Source organism: Rutilus rutilus (genome assembly GCF_951802725.1).
Source record: "Rutilus rutilus genome assembly, chromosome: 18".
Classification (NCBI taxonomy): Eukaryota; Metazoa; Chordata; class Actinopteri; order Cypriniformes; family Leuciscidae; genus Rutilus; species Rutilus rutilus.
The window spans coordinates 10,508,056-10,534,986 of record NC_140231.1 but is presented as its reverse complement, the minus strand read 5'-3'; the positions used below and the strand labels follow the sequence as shown (position 1 = coordinate 10,534,986).

The 26,931-nt window shown below is 38.0% G+C and overlaps 2 protein-coding genes across 8 annotated transcripts; one reads left to right on the top strand and one right to left on the bottom strand.

The window, feature by feature from the left end:
• Nucleotides 1-359: 359 nt before the first annotated feature.
• Nucleotides 360-12,944, bottom strand: uimc1 (ubiquitin interaction motif containing 1). Of its 4 annotated transcripts, none has more exons than XM_084387330.1 (18): nt 12,546-12,944; nt 11,972-12,047; nt 11,750-11,877; nt 11,211-11,465; nt 9,061-9,573; nt 8,018-8,084; nt 7,178-7,272; nt 6,428-6,799; nt 6,061-6,312; nt 5,734-5,795; nt 3,438-3,553; nt 3,300-3,364; nt 2,979-3,207; nt 2,174-2,234; nt 1,968-2,076; nt 947-995; nt 776-821; nt 360-676 (listed from the first exon to the last, which is right to left on the bottom strand). In XM_084387330.1, the coding sequence occupies exons 1-18, from the start codon at nt 12,648-12,650 to the stop codon at nt 508-510; spliced, it is 2,769 nt and encodes a 922-aa protein (XP_084243456.1). In that variant the 5' UTR covers nt 12,651-12,944; the 3' UTR covers nt 360-507. The 4 variants fall into 4 exon arrangements, with proteins under 4 accessions (XP_084243456.1, XP_084243457.1, XP_084243458.1 ...); XM_084387331.1 differs by having other exon boundaries at nt 6,064-6,312; XM_084387332.1 differs by having other exon boundaries at nt 8,042-8,084.
• A 599-nt stretch (nt 12,945-13,543) lies between these two features.
• znf346 (zinc finger protein 346) lies at nt 13,544-22,839 on the top strand. Of its 4 annotated transcripts, none has more exons than XM_084387336.1 (8): nt 13,544-13,651; nt 13,981-14,110; nt 14,453-14,556; nt 18,081-18,173; nt 18,273-18,420; nt 19,215-19,430; nt 20,872-20,971; nt 21,053-22,839. In XM_084387336.1, exons 2-8 carry the CDS (start codon nt 13,990-13,992, stop codon nt 21,186-21,188), a joined length of 918 nt encoding a protein of 305 aa, XP_084243462.1. In that variant the 5' UTR covers nt 13,544-13,651; nt 13,981-13,989; the 3' UTR covers nt 21,189-22,839. The 4 variants fall into 4 exon arrangements, with proteins under 4 accessions (XP_084243462.1, XP_084243460.1, XP_084243463.1 ...); XM_084387334.1 differs by having other exon boundaries at nt 13,587-13,651; nt 19,215-19,499; XM_084387337.1 differs by lacking the exon at nt 13,544-13,651 and adding an exon at nt 13,693-13,805.
• The last annotated feature ends 4,092 nt before the right edge of the window (nt 22,840-26,931 follow it).

The following is a 26,931-nucleotide window of genomic DNA, read 5'->3' as shown; positions in this document are numbered from 1 at the left end:
GGGAAAGCATGAAAACACATCATCTGAATTTTCACCTTCATTATTCCAGTCTTCAGTGTCACATGATCCAATATGCTTCTATATGCTGATTTTATCCTCAGTTATTATCAATGTTGGAAAAAGTGTGAAGGAAATATAAAAAAAATTACACAATGAAGTGCTGTATCATACAAATTCCACAAGATGGCGCTGCCATCCCACAAATCAAATTACATTACACAATACAAAATTCACACACTGCTTATTCCAAACCTCTGATCCTGTGTGTGTGTGTGTGTGTTTGAAATTTCACTGAAGAAAAGGGCACAGGCAGAAGTTATGTTTGATAGGTTAAAAACAGACACTTAATACAAACGTCATGAACTGTCAATATTATTTAATACACATTTATAACACAACAAAGGCTTTAAATATATAAATTTGTGCATTTTTCATTTTATAAAAAGCCATAGAAATGGAGAGGCATTGAAAAGCACAGACACCAGTGTTACTAAAAGCACGTCGACACTATCTTTTGAATTTTCTTTTTCTTGAGAGTCTTAGGCTGTTCTTAGAGGAGTCAATAAGGCAGTCGGTGTTCTCTGATCGAGGACTGAAGGTGTTACTGGGACAGGAAGCCATCGACGAGGAGTCTACGCTTTCAGACGTCCCCGTGACCACAGGATCGGCAAGACCGCTGGGGAAGCATTCATGAAATGATCAGTGCTGATTTTATGGGGGAAAAATTAAAGGCATATGCACATACAATGTTTAGCAAACAATATTGAAACTGTACCAGCTGCTCTTTGTAGAAACATCGGATGGTCCAGGTTCATCACTGCCTGAAAGTGAAGAATTAAATATAATAAAAAGCCTCATCGCTCAAGCTTTATTGGCATAAACAGCAGAAATTCAATCAATATGCAAATGTATTCAATAAATGTAAATGTAAATCAATATTACACACCAGTGGGTCTCCGTTCTGTCCGTTCCAGAGCAGAAAGTAGGCCGTTTTCCTGCAAAAACACTACAATAATGAAACTCGATACAAACACAGGGCTCGACATTAACGCTTGTCTGGGACGAGTGGATTTTTTGGAGGGGTGAAAGAGTGAAAGAGAGTTATAATTGCCCGACCGGACAAGTAGCCTGATTAAAACGGCAATAACAAAATAACTAGGGAATCACCAAATTGCGAGAACGATTCTGCATTCATTTAGCGCAAGTGCCGATTGATAGTGGATGATAATATAACATTTATAATGTACTGACGGTAACCAGGTTGCGCTATCGAGGTGAGGAGAAATGGAAACAAATGAGCGCAGCACACACAAAAGAAAGTCAGTTAACATACTGCGGTAAAAAACAGTAAAGTTAAATACAGTTAAGCAACATCACACGACCAAGAGTGTAATTAACATCACAACTGAAAATGTGACTGATTTAAAATGACAGTTCAATAAACAAGTAATTCATATTAAGTCACTTAGATTTTAGACGTTTGAGTCAAAGATTCAATGACTCATTGAACGAATCGTTTGAATGAATGACTCACTCAGTAAGACGGTCACCTGCCGCCACCTACTGGCGGTTTAGTGTTTAAAAGTATCATTCTTTCCAACATTTCTTATTTGTACATTCAAAAAATGTTTTAAAACAAATCTATTTAAAGTAGTTTGTAAATTATTTAATTTGATTGGTAACAGCCCAATGGTGTCTTTTATTTCTAATTTAATTTATTGATCAAATTTAAGAATTTAAAATGAAAGATAAAGCATATATTTTTCTAATATTAGAGGGAAAAAATTGCCCTTTATAAAAGTGAAAATATCATAAATATACAGATTTAAATATGTCAACGCTGATTGAACAGTGATGAGAATATTGCTTCAGAATAAATTATATTTACAACACACAAAAAAAAACAAAAAACGCTAAACGTTTAAAAATGATGAGTAAGCATACTTGTTTCAGTATGTAACGCTCACCTGATTAGTTCTCGGGTCTTTCTTTTTAAAGCACGACTCAACATGTTCTGTATACTCCTGGGGAGAAATCAACTCCTGACACAGGAAGCACTTCTCCATCTCGGCTGATCTGTGAAGAAAAAGACCATTAAAAGACAGTGTGTCGTGTCTTTTATGACACTACTATTGTAATTTATTCTCAACATGTTCATGTTTGCTGCACCTACTTGCCAGATCGCTGAGATGCCTCTGTTAAATTTCCTCTGGTCCTCTTCCGTCGGGCAACAACTACAATAAAATTAAATATTTCATTTCACAAATTTATTGACCTTTTCCACAAATATCTCAGACAATAGACTCTATACACACCGACTGCATATGTGTTTCCACTAAAATCTCAGTGCTACGTGCACTCTTTCTGTCATATGTCTAATTGATATATACATTATATATTAATACGTTATTAACATTTAAGTATAACCATAACGTTTTAGTAATAAATCCCAGAAGCGTAACACCTTTAATGTGAAGGTGGATCGGATCAATGTTAATTTGTCCTGTTATGTGACACTTCCTGAAGATTTAATTTTGTGCTAAATCTCCATACCCAGCACAGCACCGGAAGTCACGATGGACACTGATGTTAAATGCGATTGTGCATAGAGAGTCCATTATAATAATCATAATATTTGCATAATGAATATGATTGGTCTTCTTCCCTAGATCTATTTGCATACTGAACATTACATTCAGCATACATACTTCACACATAATATTCAGCAATATTACTGATTTGACTGTATTGGATGAGAACCGAACTTAGCTAGACGATGACATCACTGTTTTCTCCAGAGATACTTTATAGCTGAATTGAACTCATTTCATACTTTACAGTTACTGAACAGAACTGAATAATCTCAGAACTGATTTCAGCTCAATAATGACTTTACTATTGTCTTTCATTTCCATCACTGTTTAACCCTGCTTTGAAACAATCTGCATGGTATAAAGCGCTCTATAAATAAAGGTGACCTTGTGATTGTTCTTCCTGCTGGTCTGCTTCTCCGTCACAGAAAGCGGCGTGGATCTCGATCCTGCTGAAGGGGAAGAGTTTAGAGCACATGGGACACTCCATCCTCTGACCGTGAGGAGGAGCAGCTTCTGCTGGATCGATCTCCTGCTCCATCATCTCCTCCGCTGCCACAGACGCTCCTTCTCCCTCCTCCACCTCCATCACCTCGCTGGCAGCGTGAGACTGGGGCTGTGAACCAGGGAAGCTCTCTTACAATTACAAGGTCCTTCAATCTGCTTGTAAATAAAAAGTGTATTTGTGTTTGTATAGTGCTACTGTACCTGTGCGGGACTGGCGGGGCTGGTGATCATTAGCTCTGGTGAGCTGTTTTCAGTCATCTGAGTCTCTGTATTCACATTCAACCGAATTATGTTTATGCCACAGGAAAGGCTTTCATCATCTACTGAAGAGTCACTTACCAGGACAAACTATCTCATCCTCGTCACAACCCTCATGAGTCTGGGCTTCCTGTTCCTCCTGCTCAGCTGGACCCTTTATTTGAGTTTCATCTGAAATATCCCACGGAGTTTTCTTCCTGTCAATGAGATGCGATAGGACAGCTTTATAATACTTTTATGATGCTACTTGTCCTTTTTTAGAGCTTCAGCACCATCCACTTCATCACTTTGAGTACATCTTTCCTTCAAATACTGTATATAAGAAATGAGAAAAATAAAATGGGTACATATGCAATAAAACAAATGTAAATGATATACAATACATTTATATTATACTATGATGATACATTTTTTCTTTGATGAACAGGAGGTTCAAAAGAAAAGCATTTATTATATAAATCTTAAATAAATTAAATATAATTAATAATTAATAAATTAAATATAAATCTTGTGTAACATAATACATGTCTTGTGTCTTTTTAACTTACAGACCCTTAAAAGTTAAGTATATTAGACCATATAATGCATTACAAGGCATAATTACTACATTGAAAATACTTTTATAATGCATTCACATAAAGGCTTTAAGTAAAGTGTTTCTGATGAAGCCTTTTTAAATGTGGTGCTGACTGTGTGCTTCTGACATAAGCATGTCACCTACAGTGCCCTCCACAATTATTGAACCCCCTGGTAAATATGATCAAAATGGGCTGTAAAAAATAAATCTGCATCGATTATCCTTGTGATCTTTCATTCAAAAAATGTGCAAAATTCTAACCTTTCATTGAAGTAAAAGAATTGAAAGTGGGGGGAAATCACATTATGAAATAAATGTTTTTCTCCAAAACATGTTGGCCACAATTATTGAAACCCCTAGAATTTTTTACGAGTAAAATATCTCTGAAGTATATTCCCATTAATATTTACCTTTTTTAGTACACCAGGGTGACTAGGAACATGAAACTGTCCAGCTATGACTTCGTGTTTCACAGGAGTTTAAATATGAGGAAACACAAAGGCCAAATCCCCTTAATCATCCATCACAATGAGTAAAACCACAGAATACAGTTCTGATGTGCAGCAAAAGATTGTTGAGCATCACAAACTAGAAAGTGGCTGTAAGACAATAGCTAAAGAATTGAAAATCCCCATTTTGACCATCAGGGCAATAATTAAGAAGTTATAACCAACTAAAGATGTTATGAATCTGCCAGGAAAAGGACGTGTGTCTATACTGTCTTAATGCACGGCGAGTATGAAAGTTTGAGTGGCCAAAGACTCTCCAAGGATCACAGATGGAGAATTGCAGAGATTAGTTGAGTCTTAGGGTCAGAAAGCCTAAAAAAAATTTATCAAACAACCCCTACATCCCCACATGTTGTTTGGGAGGGTTTAAAAAAACCCCTCCTCGCTCATCCAAAAACAAATTCCAGCAAATTTAATTGTCAGACACGACTGGATCTTCAAACAACACAGGGTTCTGTGGTCAGATGAGACTAAAACAGAGCTTTTTGGCAGCAAACACACTAGATGGGTTTGGTGAACACAAGGATAAAAAGTACCCCATGTGTACAATTTAATATACCATTGGATCTTTAATGTTGTGGGCATATTTTTCTGCTGGAGGTCCTGGACTTCTTGTTCAGATACATGGCATTGTGGATTCTATCAAATATCAACAGATAAAAAATCAAAACCTGACGCCTTCTGCTAGAAATCTTATAATGGGCCGTGGTTGGATCTTCCATCAGGACAACGATCCAAAACAAACATCAAAATCAAAACAAAAATTTGTTGTGGAGCACAAAATGAAGCTTCTGCCATGACCGTCTCAGTCCCCTGACCTGATGAGTGGGCTGAACTGAAGAGAAGAAGCACCAACATGGATCTGGGAATCTGAAGGATCTGGAGAGATTCTGTGTGGAGGAATGGTCTCTGATCTCTTGTCAGTTATTCTCCAAACTCATCAGGCATTATAGGAGAAGACTCAGAGCTGTTATCTTGGCAAAAGGAGATTGCAAAAAGTATTTAATAAAAGGGTTTCAATAATTGTGGCCAACGTGTTTTGGAGAAAAACATTTATTTCATAATGTGATTTTCCCCCCACTTTCAATTCTTTTACTTCAATGAAAGGTTAGAATTTTGCACATTTTTTGAATGAAAGATCACAAGGATAATCGATGCAGATTTATTTTTTACAGCCCATTTTGATCATATTTACCAGGGGGTTCAATAATTGTGGAGGGCACTGTAGTTCTTTCAAAGGGTAAATGTGTAACATAACTGGTGGAAACACCAGAACTACACGCTATTTTACCTGAAAGATCTATTTGAAGCTGCAGTTACAGGCTCCTCTTGGCTGAGGAAAAGGCTTTTTTCCTGTTGAGAAGGCAAACAAGATATCAGCAACAGGTGCTGTCTTTGTTACAGTCAATAACTGGAGTGTCATCTTGTGGTTGATGATGGTATTACACAAAAAAAAAAAAACCCTACAAAGCTACTTGGAGCCATGGATCCAAGCAGACATGCTGAAATTCTAGTTCTGACAACAAAATCGGTTAATTTCACATGACACCGACATCCCTAGATCTAAACAATCACCCTGACATAGAGATTAGAGTAATACCAAAACCAGTATACTCACTACCTGCTCATCTTTTGTCTCTGGAGAAGACACGACTACGTATGTTTCGCTCTGTCCTCCCTCAGCCTCCTCCTGTGACCCCACCACCACAGACCCCTGCCTTTCTTCCTCCCTCGCTTCTTCTACCGCTTTTCTGTTCTTTTCCTTCCCTCCCTCTTCTTCATTCTCCTCCTCATCCTCTGACAGCTGAGGAGCTCTGTTGCGCTTCCATCTCCTCCCACCGAACGGCCTCTCTGAGGAGCCAGGCAACACCTAAAAACAAACACATGTATCATTTGGCAATCTTGAGGATTGAGGAATATTCATAAGGAAAGCTGATCAGTTTGTGACGTTGTAATGTGACGTTTTGACAGCTGATGTCACTCACTGGCTGCCCCCAATCTGCTTTGCGCAGCAGCTTTCGCTGGGCCTCCTTCAGGCTCTTCTCGTACACCTCCATCTGACACATGATCACACGCGTGTACTCGTCAGGGCTTTGCCCCATGGGACAGAAAGGCACTCCCCAGTAGTAGGAGATCGTGCATGGTCCTTTTCCCACTGAAGTATGTGTAGGTTTACGGTCAGAGGTTTGGGATTCAGCACCTTTGGACGCTCTGGAGTCCTCCTCCAGGACAGACCGAGACATTTGTGTGTCTTGTGTGGAAGGATCGAGGGTGACGGTAGCTGAAGAGATACAGGACTGGTTTGGAGAAAGCTTAGTCCTGATTGAAATCTTCTTGACCGGGCTTGGGAAGAGAACCTGCAAATGACATCATTTTCCAATTCTGGTTAAACCTGGATGTTTACATGTAGCTATTGGAATATTTTTGTAATCAGCATATTCCCAATAATCTAAGACAGGCACATATTATATTCTTTGGACATGCACTGATACAAGTGAATGTTCATTTATGTGGATACTTTGACCCAAAATTCTGAATACAGGCATATGGCAGATTAGAATTTCTAGAAACCAGAACATTAGCTGTAACTGGTTATGGCAATATTGTGCTTACAAGGGGCTTACATAATTGGAATACATTCAAATACTGATTAATATAATAATATCCTTGTGCATTAACATGCAGTTGTTTTAAATTTACAAACTGTTAACTTTAAAGTACCGTATCCTGCCTACCTCTTCACTGCCATCATCTTCATCATCATCATCATCTGCTAAATGCAAGACCATGTGACTGGTAATTTCATTCCAAGACTGGTTTGGAGCTTTTTCTGCAGTTTAACACATGATGAAATGATTAGGGTGAACCCAGGTGTTCAGAATCACAGATATTGTGCAGTGTAGATATTGTGTATATATGTTTTTGAAAGAAGCCTCTTGTCAGACTTCTTACATATGTTTTTGTAGGATTCGTTGATAAATAGAAAGTTTAAAAGAACAGAAATTATTTGAAATAGAAATCTTTTCTAACATCATACACGTCTTTACGGTCACTCTGTATAAAATTATTAACGGTAGAGTCAATAGGAGCTTTTCAACTTTTATATAATTTTTCTTTAAAAAGGCTGAATAATTGGCCTTGCTGAATTAACGTTTGTATGGAACCATCGCACAGAGAACCCAATAACTTGTCAGGCCCTGTCGGCAGGAACCAAACTCGCTCTGTGTGGTGACGAATACTACAAAACACAGCTCAGTCTTGCAGCAACAGTGGGTCAACCACACATGCAACTTGAAGCATAAAGTAAATGCTTTTCTATTGCCAGAACTCAATCAAACTGCCTTACTTGTATACTCAACACTAAGTTACACTTTGTTTGACATGACTATACATCCCCAAAGTACCACTTAGAAATGAACTATGCAAGTTAATCTATTTTTGTGTGGCAGCATCAGACAAAGATGGCAAGTTGAAAATTGTAAACTCTTGGTTCTAGGCCATATGTCTCAGAGTAAATAGAGCAAACATTGCCAGTATGGCCACAGTAGAGAGGAGGAGTGTAAGAAACAACATACCAGTGTCAGATTTTACATTCTCACCCTGAGTGGTTTGATCCTCCACATGCTTTTGGTCAGGAGTTTTCTGTTAAAATGATAACACAATAGAGTTAGAACACAAATAGAGATGATAGATAGAGTCAGGGACGTTAAATCTCATCTCTGGAGATCTAGGGCGAATCCCAATTCACATTTTATGTATCCTATACAGAATGAGAACGTATGGGTTACATAGTAGGTAGAGGATTTTACACTATTTCCACAGATTTTTACACATAATACCTTCTTGAGTAGCTCTCCAAGAGCAGAATTGTGTTATTATAAGTAAAATCTCTGAAATAAAATGATTAGAACATGCATTACAGAGGATTAAGGCCTGTTGACACCATGAACGATAACTATCCACGCACCAATGCAGAATAACGTTCTGATTATTGAACGATTTTTAAAACCATATTTTTATTGTTATAGTTGTCATGCTTGGTGTGAATTGGCCTTTAATCCAGTCAAAACCTGATAAAACAGAACTAGTCTTTACAAAAAACATGTGAATGGGATTAGAATGAAGCTCTCTGAAGAATATACACACTATCGTTCAAACGTTAGGGGTTGGTGAGACTTTTTAATGTTTTTGGAAGAAGTCTCTTATGCTCACCAATACTGCATTTATTTGATCAAATGATTCTGAATTTATTACAATTTAAAATCCACTTTTCATTTCAAACGTAATCATAATTCATTCCTTGTGATGGTAAAGCAACATTTTCAGAATCATTACTCCAGTCTTTAGTGTCACATGATCCTTCCATCTTTCTGATCAATATGCTGATTTGGTGCTTAAGAAACATTTTTTTGTGTGTTAAATGTTAAACACAATTGTGGTACTTAATATTTTTGTGGAAACCGTGATACATTTACTTTACTGTTCAAAAGAACAACATTTACTTGAAATAGAAAAGTTTTGTAACATTACTAAGTCTTAACTCACTTTTGATCCGTGCTAAATAAAATCAGTAGCGTAACTGATAAACATCTACATAGTTTTAAGCTGTCCTACTTACACTTGTTTCAGTGTCGTCTTCATTGTTGTTTTCGGGCACACATTTGGGGCTTGATTTCTGGGATCTTCTAGAAGGTGAAAGGCACGAATCTGGATCTGTGCTCAAACCTTGGCTCAGCTGTGTTGGTAAAGGAGTGTCTTCATCAGGTATCTGAGTATCGTCTTCCTTCCCGTTAGCATTTGATTGGCCATCTTTGTCCTCTGGCAGATCCCTTGTCGGTTTGAAGCGATCCTGAGTGAAGACGGGCCATTTGGAAAGAGGTGAATCCTTCTGTGGGGACAGAAACCTGTCGGCGCAGGTGGAAGTGGCGGTGCTGTCCTCTGTGTGAAAGTTTATCGAGCCTGCGCTCCCCGGGATGAGTTCCTGACTCAGTTTCTCCACACACACTATAGGCTGGCGAATGAAGCTGCGATGCCTGGGAAAGACAGGGGACAACTGGGACTCTGAGCGAGATTTGAAGAGCTCATCCTCCGGAGTGTCCCTGATGACTGTCAGTTTATCTGAGGTCTTGTCCTGGGAATATGCATCAACATGTGGGAAACGAAGGGGAAGGTTAATACTTTTATAATTAAAGGTACATTTTTTCATCATTTAAAATAAATAATAAACTTTTATCATTAATTACTCACTCTCATGTCGTTCCAAACCCGTAAGACCTTCGTTCATCTTCGGGAACACAAATGAAGATATTTTTGAACCAACTATTGGCAGCAACGTCATTGCAACTTTCAAGACCCAGAAAGGTAAAGACATCGTTAAAATAGTCCATGTGACTAAAGTGGTTAAAAAAAAAATATGTTAAGAAGTGACAAGAATACTTTTGTGCGCAAAAAACAAAAACGACTTTATTAAACAATTTCTTCTCTTCTGTGTCAGATCTCCTACTACGCTACGCTACTACGCTCCTAGCAGCGCTTCCGGGTTCTACTCAAGAACGCCGCCTCACTATTGGCCGACGCTGGTCACATGAGCACCACGACACATGCGTGTGATGCTGATGCAGGAGCTGGTTCTGACGTAGAACCAGGAAGCGCTGCACTGTTTACACTACGCCAACAGCGTAGGAGAATGACGTGGAAGAGACGAGATTGTTGAATAAAGTCATATATTGGTGTGTTTTTTCGAGTGCAGCAGGCGTAATGATATGACGCAGTGCCTGAAAATAGGTCTAATAGGTTAGACAAACTTAGTCCCGGTCACGTTGGAAGTTACAGAGCTGGGGACTATTATCAGGCGCTGCATCATATCATTACGCCTGCTGCACTCATGGTACGGCAGCAAAGTTTCTTGATTATTACGCAGGAATGAGAGTATAGTTCCTAGCCATATCAGCCTAGAAAATCGCAACTTTACATTTTCCGTCGGTCTTAGTACACGATGTAACTACAGAAGAGTCAAGTTTTAAATAGGAAAAATATCGAAACTCTTTGGTCATTTTTTTGAGAGAGATGCTAATGGTCCTGTCCGATTCAATGATCTATGCTAAGCTATGCTAAAAGTGGTACCGCCAGACCCGGAGATCGGCTGAATGGATTCGAAAACGGTAAAACTCAACTCTTTAACTCTGGGGGAGTTGTAAATGAGCCTATTTCCAAAAAAAGTGGAGTATCCCTTTAAGGTTGAACCACTGTAGTCACATGGACTATTTTAACAATGTCTTTACTACCTTTCTGGGTCTTGACAGTTGCAATGATGTTGCTGCCTATGGAGGGATCAGAAAGCTCTCAGATTTCATCAAAAATATCTTCATTCAAGATCTTACGGGTTTGGAACGACATGAGGGTGAGTAATTAATGACAGAATTTAAATTTTTGGGTGAACTATCCTTTTAACCCTTTAACCATATATGAAATAAAAGTCCAAAAACTGTATTTTTAAATGAACCTTTAGACCTTTTTGTGTTGTGTATCATATACAGCAAAAAACATAGAAAGTACAGAATTATACTAGAAGGCCTTTTACCTGCTAAAACAGTATAAACTATCAATCAGATGAAAGAAGGTATATAATAGATTGCGTACAAAAGCAAGGTTGAGATCATTTTGACAATTTAGAGGCCTTGGAAATTTGGGTATCAAATATGATACAGTAGGCTTTATAGGGTTAAGAAGAAAACATAAATAATGTGAAGCTATTTCATAAAAACTAACCTGAGAGGTAGCAGGAGTCTTGGAGACCTGAGTTAAACTCCTCGATGAAAGTTGCGAGGAGGTCACCTGTGACAGATCAGGCATTTCCAGCAGCGGACTAGTCTTTTCCCTCTCATTCTCGCTGTGTCTCTGATCTTGTCTGGGGTAAGACAGCTTTCGTCTCAAGTGCAATATTGTATCTGCTACATTCTGCTGTGGTTGACCTGAAGAGCTGGCTGCTTCATCCTGACCCTGTGAGTCTTTTACAGCGCTCTCCTGCAGAAACACACACAGCATTTTTGATTAATGCCATTCTGCTCTTTTGGTATGAGACTTGTGACTTGTGAGACTTAAGGGTGGAATCCACTACACATTTGCACAGACCCCCCTGTTATCGCTTGCGAAAACCAAATGGCGGCGCCGGGTTGGTAGATGAACCGGGGACCCGATTGTAGCACTTAAAGTCAGATTTTCATGATATGTCCCCTTTAAAATCTGTTCCCATTTTTACAAGTCGTGTAGTGGATTCCAGCCTTTATGAGAAAAAGTGTTTCCCCAACATGAAGACTTTCTTCTATGGCTTTCTGTATCTCGCTGTCTTCCATCTGTCGTCTCTCTGCAGCAGCGCTCTCCGCTTCCTGAGCGCTCAGTCTCATGGCCAAGAGCAGCATCTCTTCTTCCGTCATCTCTGAAATTGCAGAGAATTGAGGTTCCGAATGAGATGTACGCCTAATATTTCAGGCACAATTTATGATTTGTTAAGAAAATCTGAGTTGCGGTACCTCGTAGTTGGGACTCGTTCTCTCTTCGTCTCCTCCGGGATGTCCGAGAGGACCGTTTAAGGAGACTATCGTCCTCCTAAGGATAAAAAAGGTCAAATCTAAAGTGGGTTTATTGTCATTTTATTCCTTTTATTTAAAATGAATTATTAATTATTGTGACGTATATCCGAGTGAAACGGCTTCTGGAGCAAGAAGAAATGTAGGGCGGGATTTGATTTTGTCCGTGGGAAATTGATTGGATAGTTGTGGTTTGCTATTGGTCAATCTCATGTGAGTGACAGGTTGTCCTGCCCTCACATCATCAGAGAAGAGAAGTTGTTGCAAGAGGGAAGGGAAGTTATTTTGATTAAAGATTACAGGGGCACATTATTATGTATTTTTGTTAATGTTGTGCATTGAATCTTAGAATGTTTGGAAAAACAAAAACAATACATTTTGCAATTCCATTTGGTGACGTTACTGGCATTGAAATGAGCACAGCACAACACAACACAGCCAAGTTGTTGTTTTTCCCACTTAACCAACTCTCAAACCTTTAAACGAACACACACACACACTAGGTGGTACACAGTACCTCTTGATCAGAATCAGATATGACCAGGGTCTCCTCATTGTGCTCCACTCTGCTGACTTTAGCTCTTCTTCCGCTTTCATCCGGTGTGCGCTTCCGGCGGGGCATCCTGCGACCTCAATAACATTAATTTTCCCTCTCTCTAACTTACACACCTTTTGACACGCTCTCTGAGACGCTACCTCAGCTAACTGCTCAGAAACTTCTACTGAACGCGTTCAATGTTCATATCAGGTAATACAATGTTAGTTCGACCAGTCAAAGGCTCGAAAAACAAGGATTTCAATTCCCGGAAATTTTCACAAGCGACGAAACTAGAGTCACGTGAGACAAGAGAGACCAAGAAAGACGTTGCGTCATAGCCAAGAGCGCGCGCGCTGGATCGAATCATTTCCGTGAATCGGTTTGTTTCAAAGAACCGGTTCAATGATTCTTTTACGTCATTACGTCGCCGCATGACGCTGAATTTTAAATGTAAAAAAACAAAAACAAAAAAAAACATAGGTTCTCAAGACATTTAACAAAAAACGCAAATGCAATAATAAAATACATAAAAATAATGAAATTAAAGGACATCACAAAAATAAATGAAAAATGAATATTTTTTTAGGGGAATTTTTATAGACTCAAAATAAGTTTCAAGGGCTGAACCAATAAGGGTTTTAAGTCACTCCACTTAACGTTACTCCAATGAATATACTTTTTTTTTTTTTCTAATATCAAAAACAGATCCATAATATACATGTTAATTTAGGTAAAGTGAAACTGTTGATAGATTGTTATCAGCGTGGTATATTGATCCTCCAACGTTTAAATAATCGCATGAATTACTTTATAGGCGCATAGCCTGCCCTACTGCTTATTATATATTTTTTTTCAAATTGAATTTACAATGTTGTTTATAATTTCATATGTCCCAATTTAGTTTGCTGAAGACAAAATTCAGCTAATAAAAACTAAAGTAAATATCCTATAATTTTCACCAACAACAAAATTGTGGTTCAGTTAGCGCGAGAATTGGATCGATTTAGAGTCAGACCACTTCCTGAATTTACTAATTGGACTCAAAATTGATTCTCAAACCAGCACACGTCAGTACGGCATTTGAGGTGATGATAATTACATATTTGTGTCAAATCTATGGTCTTAAGGGGAATTAAGAGGTTATTTTGCGTTACTTCAAATTGTAAGATGGTAAACAGCTAGTTGGAAGATTCGCCGTAACTTAAAAAGAATGCCAACTTTACTTGCCAAGTTAAAAAAGTAACGATTCATTTCGCAAATAAACACTTCAATTACACTCCAATTATAGCAATCTCGTCTAGATTCTCTTACATATCCTTGTGTCATGCGCATATAAATAATTTTGTGAAGCATGTAGGATAAATGGTGCACATATTTGTTTGTAAACACAGAATAAAAATGGGTTAACTTACAGCATTTCGGTATGAAGAGACTTGTGCGGCGCATGTCTCGTCTGCGCATGCGCAACCCGCCTCCTGCAACCATCATGGCGCAGCAAGAGCCGAATGGAGATTTTCCATATTTACCTTCAGGGGCGGCCGAGGGTAAGAGATCGGCGACACTCAATCAGAATAAATGGTGTTACTTTCGATGCATTATTTATAAGTAAACCATGACATTTATTCCGAGAATGTACAGTGCCTGAGAGTGGGAAGGAGTGTAAAGCATGGTAGCCTAGCTCAAGCTCTCAGGACTGCTGCTTTAGTGTCTATAGGCAGAACAGTGTACACAAGGTCGATGTAAGACATAGTCTGATACTTGCAATTACATGCATAGAAAGTCTATTTTAGGTCTGCATACTTGGCCTTGTAGCTTTTTTGTATGTTTCTTGTATACAACAATGAAATGCCCCTAGTGATTGTTTCTGATGCTGACCTGTCTTTCAGTGAACCGAATGATAAAGGAGAACAGTGACTTGTTCTCCGATTCTCAGTGTAAAGTGTGTAGCGCTGTCTTAATCTCAGAATCCCAGAAACTTGCACATTATCAGGTAAGCTTTCACATTCACATAGACAAAGTTTATGTGATCCGCAACACGTCCTTTGTTCGTCAGCCAATAGAGTACAAAACGTGGTTTTAAGGGCTAAATATTGATTGCAAGTATTTCAGGCTGTGTTCACAATGACATACTAGCATACTACTCGTACTATTTCTGCAGTATGCATACTTTAAAAAATGTTGTATGCATGCAATACTCAGATGACTAACTGAATTTGATTAACTCTGCAGTATATAACAACACACTGTGCTGAGTGCTATCAGAGACAGTGCATAGTAGATGCAGGACACTTAAATTACATTTAAAGGGAGAAATTTGTACGCCCAATATGGTGCTTCTAATACAGAAAGTTCCAAATAAGAGAGTGTAAAACAGAGTATCATGACAGAATGAATTGCTGATTTGAAATATAGCCTATTATTCAAATGTTTAGTTAAATTAAGGGTGTGTTCACACTTGGCATTTTTGGTTCGATTAAAACGAACCCTTGTGTGATTGCTCATGGTTCATCTGAATAAGTGTGAACGCTGTCATCCGGAATCCAGGGATTCCTGCCGCTGTTTTGACTCATTTACACATTTTATAAGCTCTTCACAAGTTCTCAGCTGATCAAAATACCATCATATGGAGCTACGCACATACAACGAGCACATTTATCCTAGCACACAGCATTGTTTTGGATGTTCGGTAAGTTCGGTGGGGAAATATAGGCTATGTCATAAAAGCCAACCAATCAGGTGGTGAACATATCCCTATGCCTTTAGGTTCAGTATCTTTAGGTTTGGTGTTAAAAATACCAATGTGAACGCTAAGCGGACTAAATGTTTTTTTTTTAGTTCAGGCCAAACAAACCAAGCGAACCAAACTACTACGATGTGTGAACACACCCTAAATATTTCCCAAGATGGCCGCCGAGTCAGCTGGCTTGCTTTAAAAGGTACTTTTGTGTACAAAGGACTTGTACCAATACCCACACTTGTGGGCTTGGCCACTTGAGTGCGCATGACAAGAAGCAAGTGCGCAAGGCTGTCCCAGGTTGGAAAAATGCCAAAGTTTAGTGCCCATAACACACACTAAATCCACATAATTATCCAGTAGCAGTTTTAACATTAAGTGACATGGCATCTGACGCACAGAAGCCAATGGCACATGTCACTATGCGTATTGGCACATCCGGTGGCACATCCGGTATTCACTGGCATATGCCAGTGGATAGTGGCATGTGTCACTGACATTATTGGCATGTGCCAGTGGCGTATTGGCACATCCGGTGGCACATCCGGTCTTCACTGGCATATGCCAGTGGATAGTGGCATGTGTCACTGACATTATTGGCATGTGCCAGTGGTGGATAGTGGCATGTGTCACTGACATCGCGACACACTGACATGACACCTGACTGACACCGAGTCGCGGAACATCCGTGTTGCGACACCTCCAGTAGTGATTGACAGATTAATCGTAAACGTAATTGTGGCACAAAATCCTAAACAAATAGCCTAATTTTGTAATATTTAAAATATCGATTAAACGAATTAAAGTGCATTAATATTTTTTCAAACATGTTATTTGTGTCACGTCTGTAGCCTATTTGATTGGTATGTGCGTGCCACTGAATGTTTTGTAATACCAGTGCGACTTTATGTTGTTTATCTCGCAAAGTCACAAACTGCCCATTCTATCAGATTCCCATCTGTTTCAAGTCCTTCCAAAAAGTGTAAAAAAAAAATAATTATTAAAAATCATTTGTTTGTTAGGCTATGTATCTGAAAAGGAGTAGGCCTATACCGAGCTACTAGCAATATTCTTTATTTATACAAGTGCAAAAAAGTGCTCAGTGCATTTTAAAAATTCAACAAACGTTCGGTCGCGCAGGACCTTTCTCAGTAGGCTACCTTTAATATTTCAAAAATAATTTTATGGAATTATTCAATAAATAAAATATTTTTTTGTTGTATAAATTAACTATGTGCATATGTTACATAATCTACATTATACTCCGGCAGACAGCTGCAGGTGTCACTACTGGAGGTGCCACAACATAAAGAGACATGTCAGTTTTAGTGACACAGGCCAACTGGCATACCAGTGGATATTGGCATGTGTCACTAAAACGTGAGATGTGCCAATGGATTGCGTCATGCCACTTGCATAACAATTTGCTTTATGCTGTCAAAAAATATGATTTTTAAGTTAAGTTAATGTGTAGCCTACAACGTACATAATTCGATACAATTATTTTTGAAATATTAAAGACACAGATGAGAATCTTGCGCTGGCTTGTGTTACACTCGCTTATTCTGACACCTACTGGCGTGCGACTGTGCAGCATCGCGCAAAAATAAAGGTTTACACAGTAACGGACGCGACTGTTAACGTTATTCGTAGTGACCCAAGATAGATTTATTTCGTGTCTTTCCTAGAATGGGCAGTTTGTGACTTTGCGAGATAAACAACATAAAGTCGCACTGGTATTACAAAACATTCAGTGGCACGCACATACCAATCAAATACAGACGTGACACAAATAACACGTTTGAAAAAAATATTAATGCACTTTAATTCGTTTAATTGATATTTTAAATATCACAAAATTAGGCTATTTATTTAGCATTTTGTTCCACAATTACGTTTACGATTAATCTGTCAATCACTAATGGAGGTGTCGCAACACGGATGTTCCGCGACTCGGTGTCAGTCAGGTGTGTCAGTGTGTCGCGATGTCAGTGACATGCCACTATCCACCACTGGCACATGCCAATAATGTCAGTGACACATGCCACTATCCACTGGCATATGCCAATGAAGACCGGATGTGCCACCGGATGTGCCAATACGCATAGTGACATGTGCCATTGGCTTCTACGCGTCAGATGCCATGTCACTTAATGTTAATACCGCCTCTCTAATTATCTCTAAAACCGCTTCAGAGCCGTATTTGAGTCTAAAGCCCAAGTTATACTTTGGATGTCCACCAACGTCTACACACTTTCACACACATGCACAATTTTTACAAAACTATGTTGTACGTGTGTCCCATCGGGTAATCCAACTTGCGGTCTTCACGCCCAACTCTTGGGCCAAATACAGGAAAGTAAGTAGACAAGGGGTCAAGTGCAAAGACTGTATCCCACAATGCAATATGTTCAACATGACCTTCATTTTCCAGCATAACCCATGAAAATCATCTGGTCATTTGATCTGACTGTCAAAGTTTAAGACATTTTCTTTCCCAAATGTGGATGAAAAATGCTATACATATTTCCAAAAAGACGGACTACCCCTTGCTGAATAAAGCTTAGAAAATGTTTGAGGTCATGTGACAACTGTAGTGTACTACTGGATCAAATATTTATCATTGTATGTAGCATACACTGTTTCACATACTGAACTATGAATAGTACTTGAGGATGGTATAGCTTAGTGGTTAAAGTTCCTGTCCCATGACAAAATCACTTTATAAAACATCAGCTAAAGGACCTTCTCAATGTTAACCTTCATGTCTCTTCTTGTAGAGCAAAAAACATGCGAGCAAAGTACGCCGGTACATGAGCATTCACGGTGATGAGGAGCCTATTGCAAAACGGTCTAAGTCTTCAGATGATGCTGTAAGTCAGATGAGCAACCAGATGTCATGGAGGCTTATTGAATATTAGATCACGGATATGTTTGTGTCCTGTATTAATGGGCAGTGTTCTGTTTTGCAGACAAGTAATGTCGACGAAGAGGGCAAATACAAAGCCTGCAATGTGTGCAACATGGCATTCTCTTCCCCGGTGGTGGCACAGTCACATTACCAGGGCAAAGTTCACTCCAAGAACCTTCACTTGAAGACCTACGGTCAGCAGACTCCTGGTAAGAAGACCTAAATCATTAAATTTAGTGCTTGAAATACAGGAATGAACAAACTGAGCTGTACTCTTGTTTTTTATGGTAGATGGTCTTGCTTTGCGATCAGTTCTTTTGCACTGGGTATTTTTGTAATGCATAAAACCTAAAAAAAATTCAAAATATCTTCCCTTCCCTCTTGCAACAACATTACTTATCTTTTCTGATGATGTGTTTACTGACAAGAGGGCGGGGCAACCTGTCACTCACATGAGATCGACCAATAGCAAACCACAACAATCCAATCAATTCCCAATGGACAAACTCAAAAAAATTTCGTTTCACTCTGATATACGTAACAATAAGGAAAAGAAAAGACTTCGGTTTCATGTTGACTTAAAACATACAATGTAGTAGAGCTTCACGATTAATCGTTAAAAGATTGTGATCTCGGTTCATAACCCACGTGATCTTATACCTAAATGACAACCATTCGGCGATATCTATTAAAACTTTGACAAAATCATGATGGAACATTCAACGATCTCCCACGATTCTGAACAGACTACTAAATAAAATAACATGTAGAGGTTCTGATAAAATATTAATTGCTGCAGTTTATTTCAAAATGAATTACCGGTAGAACGATTTTTTTTAAAAATGGTTTAAATGAGCGATTCAATGACTGACTTTTTCACTTCTTTTTCACATGCTAATTGTAGACAATATTCAGTAAATATTACACAGTGCGCTAATATTATATTCCGATCTGGTCATTTCACCTAAAAAGCTGACCTGCTGTGTTGTCCCTCATCTTCCAGCATTACCTCAGCCCAAAGCACAGGTGAAGAAGGATGAAGGGCTACCTAAAGGTGTGCAGGGGCCGGCAGAGCGTGACCCCAACCGCTTCTGCTCCATCTGCCAGGCCTCCTTCAACAATCCCCTCATGGCTCAGCAGCACTACAATGGCAAGAAACATAAAAAACACCTGACTAAACAGAAGCTGATGGAGACCTATGGGCCGTCCATTGTACCAGGTCAGAACATAGAAGGGGGGTCTCACAGCCTTCATGACATCAAACAGGACTTACACTTACATCTCTCATGTAAGGAATTACATCTCAGAATTTCATCCAGTCAGAAAAATAGCATTCATTTTGGTGGCTTTATAGATTTTAATTTTTTGGGGGATTTTTTTTATTAATATTTCATATATAAATATGAAGAGAGCTTTCAAAAAAAAGTACAGGCTTCACAATTCTGTGAAAAACATTTTTTGTTTGTTTTTAGAAGTCAAAATTACTTTCAGTGGTAAGCGACTGCATCTCTAGTTGTTTTTAACCTGGAATGTTCCTTTTAACCTTTATTTTTCAATTAAATTCCTATTAGTCTACATTATTTTTTACTTCTAAATATTTGCTGCCATATTGCAAATGCCATAACTGAATAGGTTGCACAAAACAAAAGGAATATTATTGAATACATTTGCATGCACATCAAATTCTGTTTAACATAATAAACAGTGAGTTGAATATATATTTTGAATTTGATATTCCTTCATATATGGTTATTGCAAGTAGTGGTCAACCGATATATCGGCAGGTATTGGCCATTTTTTTTAATTATAGGCATTGTACGATAAGTTTCTCTTTGGCTCATTGTGTCAGAAGTGGGACTTTTATTTTGACGACGCTGAAAACGGCAGTGCATGAGCACACAGTCTTTATTAGTTTACGGTCACTGTTTAACAGTTCAGTCTAATAAATAGAATTAAAAAAAAAGTTTTCTCTGTTTACAAAGATTAAACAGTTTATGAAAAAGCATATCAAGTTTTCTATTATTAGTAATTGGACAGCAAAACTATAATATTTTCTCATGTACCGTCAGCAGTCAGCATACACAAATTTACATAAAATAAATAGGGATGTCCCGAGCCGAGCTCAAGGATCGTTTATTTGCATAAGGATGCATTATTTCCTTCAGCCTTCCAATGCACACTGTTCGCCATGATGGTTTTGAATTACTTGAAATATGATTGGAATAACTTCAAAAAAGGAGTTAATTGCAACGTGCAGCGCAAGTCTGTCATATAGGCTATATAACATTATAATGAGAACATTATAAATGTGTGTTTGAGGCATGGCTTTTAATGGTGAGACTTGTTTTTGTATTCAGGCTGTCAAAAATGATATAAAAATTTGGATTTAGATTTATCAACCAGTATATCGGTTATCGGCTTTCAAATATAAAGAATTATCGGTTATCGGTATCGGCCAAATTTTCATATGGGTGCATCCCTATTAAAAAGTTATTATAATAATATTATAAAAAAAATTGTACATTTGTATACAAATCACTTTGTTTGTATTTCCTTGAGAAAAATGTACCTGATAAATATCCAAACGAATTCAGAGTTGAAATTTGTCAATGACTCTGTTGTGTTTTTGTCACTAAAATGTGAAACGTCACTTCTCTCAGCCTCCTCACTGAAGGGCTACCCATGTACTGTGTGTAATATTGAGCTGAACTCCGTGGAGCAGTACCAGGCCCACATCAGCGGCTCCAAACACAAGAACCAGTGAGTATCTCATGCTGCTTTCCTGAAAACATTTCCCTTTCTTATTGGTCAACAAATAACGCATTTCCCCCATTTCCACAGCAACAGACTCAAGAAAGGGCCAAATGCGTTCGCCTGCCCACCCGACAACTACCAGCCCGATTTCCAGTATCCGCCCAACCAGGAGGGTCTGGAGTCCGGGGGGGACTGGAACAGCTTCACTGAAGGCTATGAGTGAGAAGATGCCCTCGACGTTGGCTGCCCTCTGCTCATTTGTGACAAGCTTCCTCTGTTTAGGCACAGGTCAATGTGTGTCTGCACTGTGCATCTCCTAATGCCAGCTATTCACTACAATACATCTCTTCCCGTCCATTGATTCCTTCTGTCACTCTCACACACAGTTGAAGGGACCACAATAAACTTCCACAGCTTCCCCCCTCCCCTCCCCTCCATATCTGAAAGCAACGGAGGCGAAACTTAAGAGTGCTGCTTTTTCTTTTTTTTTCTCGAGTGTTAGGAGTGTTTATTAGCGTTTATGTATTTGTTTGGTTTACAAAAATAAATTTCCATGTTCTCCAGACACAGATGCAGGTCCCGGAGGTGGTTTCGGGAGATGTTTTGTCTATATGATCGATACTCTTATTTGTTGCTTTTTATCTTAAAACTCTCAAGCTCCCCGTTTTGTGTTGAATGAATGTCTGTGGAGTTCAAAGCCGTTGGATTTGACAGTGCGCAACATTTGGAAAGTTTGCTTTTCTTGGGAGCTTAGAGTGCTTTATTTCTTAAGTTCTGATTTTCTACAGCAATTTTGGAGAAATCGATGTATTTTTAAGCAATTTTAGTCATTTCTGTTTAGGCTGGGCAGTAGTCGTCCTTCATTTCTCATGGCTCCTTTCCATTTCCATGTAAACGTGAATCTTTAAGTAGGAAGTACGTTGTAATTTCATATGCTTAGAGATTTAAGCTAAAGCTTCAGTTCTCGCATCCAAACTGAATTTGTCCTGGTGATTAAAATTGTCCAATCATAAAAAAAATTAGTCCCACTCCATAAGGGTGATTTATTTTAGTTTCCATTTAGGCACAAACGCATAAGTTCATCTTGACGTTGTCACAACGTAGATTCTTGCAGTATATTCTGGTGTGTTACTCTTTTTACAAAGTCAAACTAGTAAGAAATTGATTAGTTTCAAACGTGCTTGTCAGATGAAAGCCTCTGTTAGGGTATAATGTGAAAACGCTCTCGAAGTTTTCGATGACTGTTGAGCATATGTGTAATGTATGGCTTGCATTGCTTATTTTTGCAATGTAAATTACATTGCAAATTGTCCTTGGCATAAGAGACTGATTCCAATGCTAAGACGTCAAATCAGCAATAGTTCAATTAGTGTTTAGCACCTCCATATTAAACAAAATTGCTTCAGTTTAAGAGTCCGTTTAGTCGGGGGAATTGTATATGAAGTTACTGTGAAAGGTTGAAACGCTACTTTGTCATTAAAGAACCGAATGTGAGAGACCATTAATGTTTTCTCAGACTGAAAGAGCCTAGTTTTTACTCTTTTAAGCTTGGTATGTTAGATGTATGTTTGATGGGATTTGAATTCATACAGACTCGTCATAATCCGTTATGCTATTGAACACGATAGCAGTCAGCAGAAGAACTACTGTAAGTGAGTATAGACAGTGTTACGTTATACTGACGAATGTTTTTGCAATCCTGAAGGCTTCTACGCAGCACAACAGCAATTATGTGAATGCATAGGGCTTTCAAACTTGGTAGCATTTATGTATTTGATGTCATTTTGCTTTTATTGGTCAATTTTCTTTTCAACAGACATTGTGAGCCTAAAAAAAATGTATGTTACTTTTCATCCAGTAAAATGTTTTGAGAACTCCTGTATTTCAGACATGTTTTAATGAACTTACCTGAAATTGCTCACTCGTGCTATTTCTCGTAAATGTGCATAGAACGGTAAACCAGCGTGTTTATGATTACGATAACAAATGAATATACAGTACCAGTCAAAAGTTTGGGAAGTTTGAAAGAAGTCTCTTATGCTCATCAAGCCTGCAGTTAAAAAAAAAAAAAAAAAAAACAGTAATATTATGAAATATTATTACAATTTAAAATAATGGTTCTCTTTTTTAATATATTTTAAAATGTAATTTATTTTTGTGATGCAAAGCTGAATTTTCATCAGCAAGTACTCCAGTCTTTGGTGATCCTTCAGAAATCATTCTAATATGAGGATTTGATACTCAGTTATTATCAATGATGGAAACAGTTGTGCTGTTTAATATATTTTTTTGGAATACTTTTTTCAGGATTCATTGATGAGTAAAACGTTAACAGCATTTATTCATAAAAACAGCATTTATTCAAAATAAAAACATTTCTAACAATATAAATCGTTACCATCACCTTTTATCAATTTAACGCATCCTTGTTGAATTAAAGTACTAATTTCTTTAAAAAAAAATAGTTATTGTTCCCAAACTTTTGAACGGTAGTGTATATTGTTACAAAAGACTTCTATTCCAAATAAATACAGTTCTTTTTTACTTTTTATTCATCAAATAATCCTGAAAAAAGTATCTCAGGTTATAAAAAAAATATTAAGCAGCACAACTGTTTCCAACATTGATCATAAATCCTCATATTAGAATGATTTCTGAAGGATCATAAGACACCAAAGACTGGAGTACTTGCTGATGAAAATTCAGCTTTGCATCACAAAAATAAATTACATTTTAAAGTATATTAAAAAAGAGAACCATTATTTTAAATTGTAATAATATTTCATAATATTACGTTTTTTTTTTTTTTTTTTTTTACTGCAGGCTTGATGAGCATAAGAGACTTCTTTCAAAAACATTAAAAAATAGTAATGTTTCCAAACTTTTGACTGGTACTGTAAATACCAGTTTGTAGCGTAACGGACTGTTTTTGTACAGCTAAAATAACTGGAAGCCACTGGCACCGAAAGCCTCGCACATTTAAGTTAGAAATGGCTGTGCCGCTTTTACAATTAAAATAAGGTGGATACTTCAAAAGGGCCTTATTAAAAATAAAAAAGTCCACTTATAATTAAGTTTGCCGTTTTTCATTTGGTTCTTTATGGAAGCTTGTTTCCACCATAGAATTTTTGTATTTATTTTTTTATATATATGATATAATATATGATATAAACTCGCATTTGTATGTTAAAAAGTAGCAATTATCTCTTAAATAGCTTTATTTCGTGGCAGAAACAAGCTTCCATAATTCTTTGACCTTTCGAATTAAAGCTGCCGTAAGCAATGTTCCCAATGCCCTCCGGAGACACTGAAGAATCAGATTCTGGGTTTTTGTTACTGCACCGATAAGACGTCTATATGCAGTGTTGGGGAAAGTTACTTTGAAATGTAATGCATTACAATATTGAGTTACTCCCTAATGTGAGGCCCTTACACACCAAAAGTGAAATGAAAAAGCCTCAGGCTGAATGAAATGTAAGTTTAGGCCTGTACAGTAGAGGGCGCCACTCAGACAAACCTTTGTGCTGCCATTCTGGATTGAAGAAGAATGGGATTTTTTTTAATTTTTTTTATAAATTAAAACAAATGTGATGGTTTTCTAAAGTAATTTTTGCTTATTAGTATGATTGAATTGAATCATTGAAGGTCAGCAGCAAAGACATTGGTTCACCCAAAAATGAAAATTCTGTCATTTACTCACCCTCAAGTTGTTCCAAACCTGTATGATTATTTATTTATAAAGAAGTATTTTGAAGAATGTTGTTAGCCATTGACCTCCATGGTATTTTTTTCCTATATGGAAGTCAATGGCTGCCGTCAACTGTCTGGTTACCGACATATATTTTGTGCTCGACAGAAGACTGAAACTCATACAGGTTTGGAACAACTTGAGGATGAGTAAATGATGACAGAATTTTCATTTTTGGGTGAACAAGAGAGATCTCAGTCAATAAATGGGAAAGAAAAATTAACTTGTGTTAATATTGTGTTGTAAATTTAAAAGCAATGTGTTTCTTTACTAGTTACTTTAAAAAAGTAATCTGATTACATAACTCAAGTTACTTGCCATGTGTTACCCACAACACTGTCTATGTATGTATGACCTCTGTTATGATGGCCAAATCGCTGAAAATGGAATTCTAGACATTTCAGTGTAAATGGTTTTATATGCGTTTGGTTGTAACTTGTGAATGACCCGCCGGGTCCCCCCCCCACAAATGTAATTTTACTTTTCTATAGAGTTGAGTTGGGCCCTGTCCCAAATGGAATCTAAAACCCTTGCATCCTTCCTCCAATCGGCTGCTTCAGTTTGGGCGCGGCAAACGTGCACATCACGGGCGCATATCACAAAGGGGGGCGCTCGCGAGCACCCATTTGAAACCTAAAATGACAAGCGGGACACCTTCATGAATCCGTCGAATCTTGAATCACTACGGTACACGTATAATAAGTGTTTATGTTCGGACTAGTTTAGACTGGTTCGGGTCGTACCACTGCGGAGTAGCCCAGTACCTGTGTGACTCGTCACAGATATAAACAGAGAAGTAGCTCCGGCTACAGTGTTATTCCGCAAGACGCATGCAGTTCTGCTTATTAACCACTAGAGCGCCAAAAGTTACGGCCTGCAGCTTTAATGTCCCGCCGAAATTTAATGTATTATTTAACAAAAATCCCGACGTTGGCCTTAAGTTCACGGCTACTTGATGTGCTCCTTCGTGTGAATCTGTCAGCGTCGCAGTTCACTCCATCTCGCCCAGAAAAAGCATACAAGTTGTGAGAAATAAAGATGAGCAAAAACGTAGTGTGGAACAATTTGGGACAGGGCCTTGGACTTCAGGTGGGAAGCTAAATGTCTGTTCTGTGGTCCCTGTGTAAAAGATGAAACAATCTTGTCAAAGTGATAAAAAATCAGTTGCAACCTTTTACAAAACACTTAATTTAACTTGCACTGAAAAGTTTTATTCGAATTCTTCAGATTCTGGCCACATGAGTTCCTAAACATGATGAATGATGGGATAGGCCTTTGCTTTTACGCAAATACCGCTACGAAGTGGTATTAAAGAAAGTGTGAGAATTTAGTGTGTGTTAAGGGCACTAAACTTTATGCTTTATATATGTCATCCAAAAAAAAAAAGCATACATGTTCAGACCTTGTCCTCTAGATGGCGTACTTTACACACTTGTCTTTACCTTTTCTTTATCACTTTTGGTGCAAGATGGATTTTGGGTCAATACATGGCTAATATATCTTCTCTGAAATGCATTTGTGGTTATGTAAACTTCTCCAAAATCTAATCAGTTGTATTGCTCATAGTGCTGACAGAACCATTCACCATCTGTAAATCATCAAGGATGAATTGTTAGCATTAGAAACAGATTCTCACTGTCATTGTGGCTTATTGTCAATAAACTTTTGTCTTTGCTATACAACATAGATAATAAATCAGCTCTACTAATGAATAACAAACAAACAACAGTTAGTTAAATGTTCACAGTTGCTACACACACAAAAAAAAGTTTACTTACATTTTTGATTTGAGACTACTAAATAATTTTTGCAGCATAAACGGAAACTAAACAGTGGATTTTTAGTTCCCAGCATGCTTTGCATAGGGCTGGATCAGGAGATTAAATGTCAAAATTAAAGTTTGAATAAGACCTGTTTGTTAATGTTCAGTTAGGCTATGCCATTTAAAGCTGCAGTCTGTAGTTTTTCCTCTTTGTCGCCATCTCTGTTTGAAATCTGCAATTGCAGTTATTCGCGGAATTGTCAACTTTACGTGGGTTGTGCCTCGGCTCGGCACGGCACAGTGCGGATGAATCCAATGTTTTGAGGAGAATGTCAGTCAGTCACCGCTCCTGTGTGGATGATGCAGTCTCAAGTCCGAAGTCTTTTGCATTTTACAATGGGTGAATCTCCAGTTGTCACTGGTGATTGTCGTTTGAACCTTTCTGGACCCGCCATC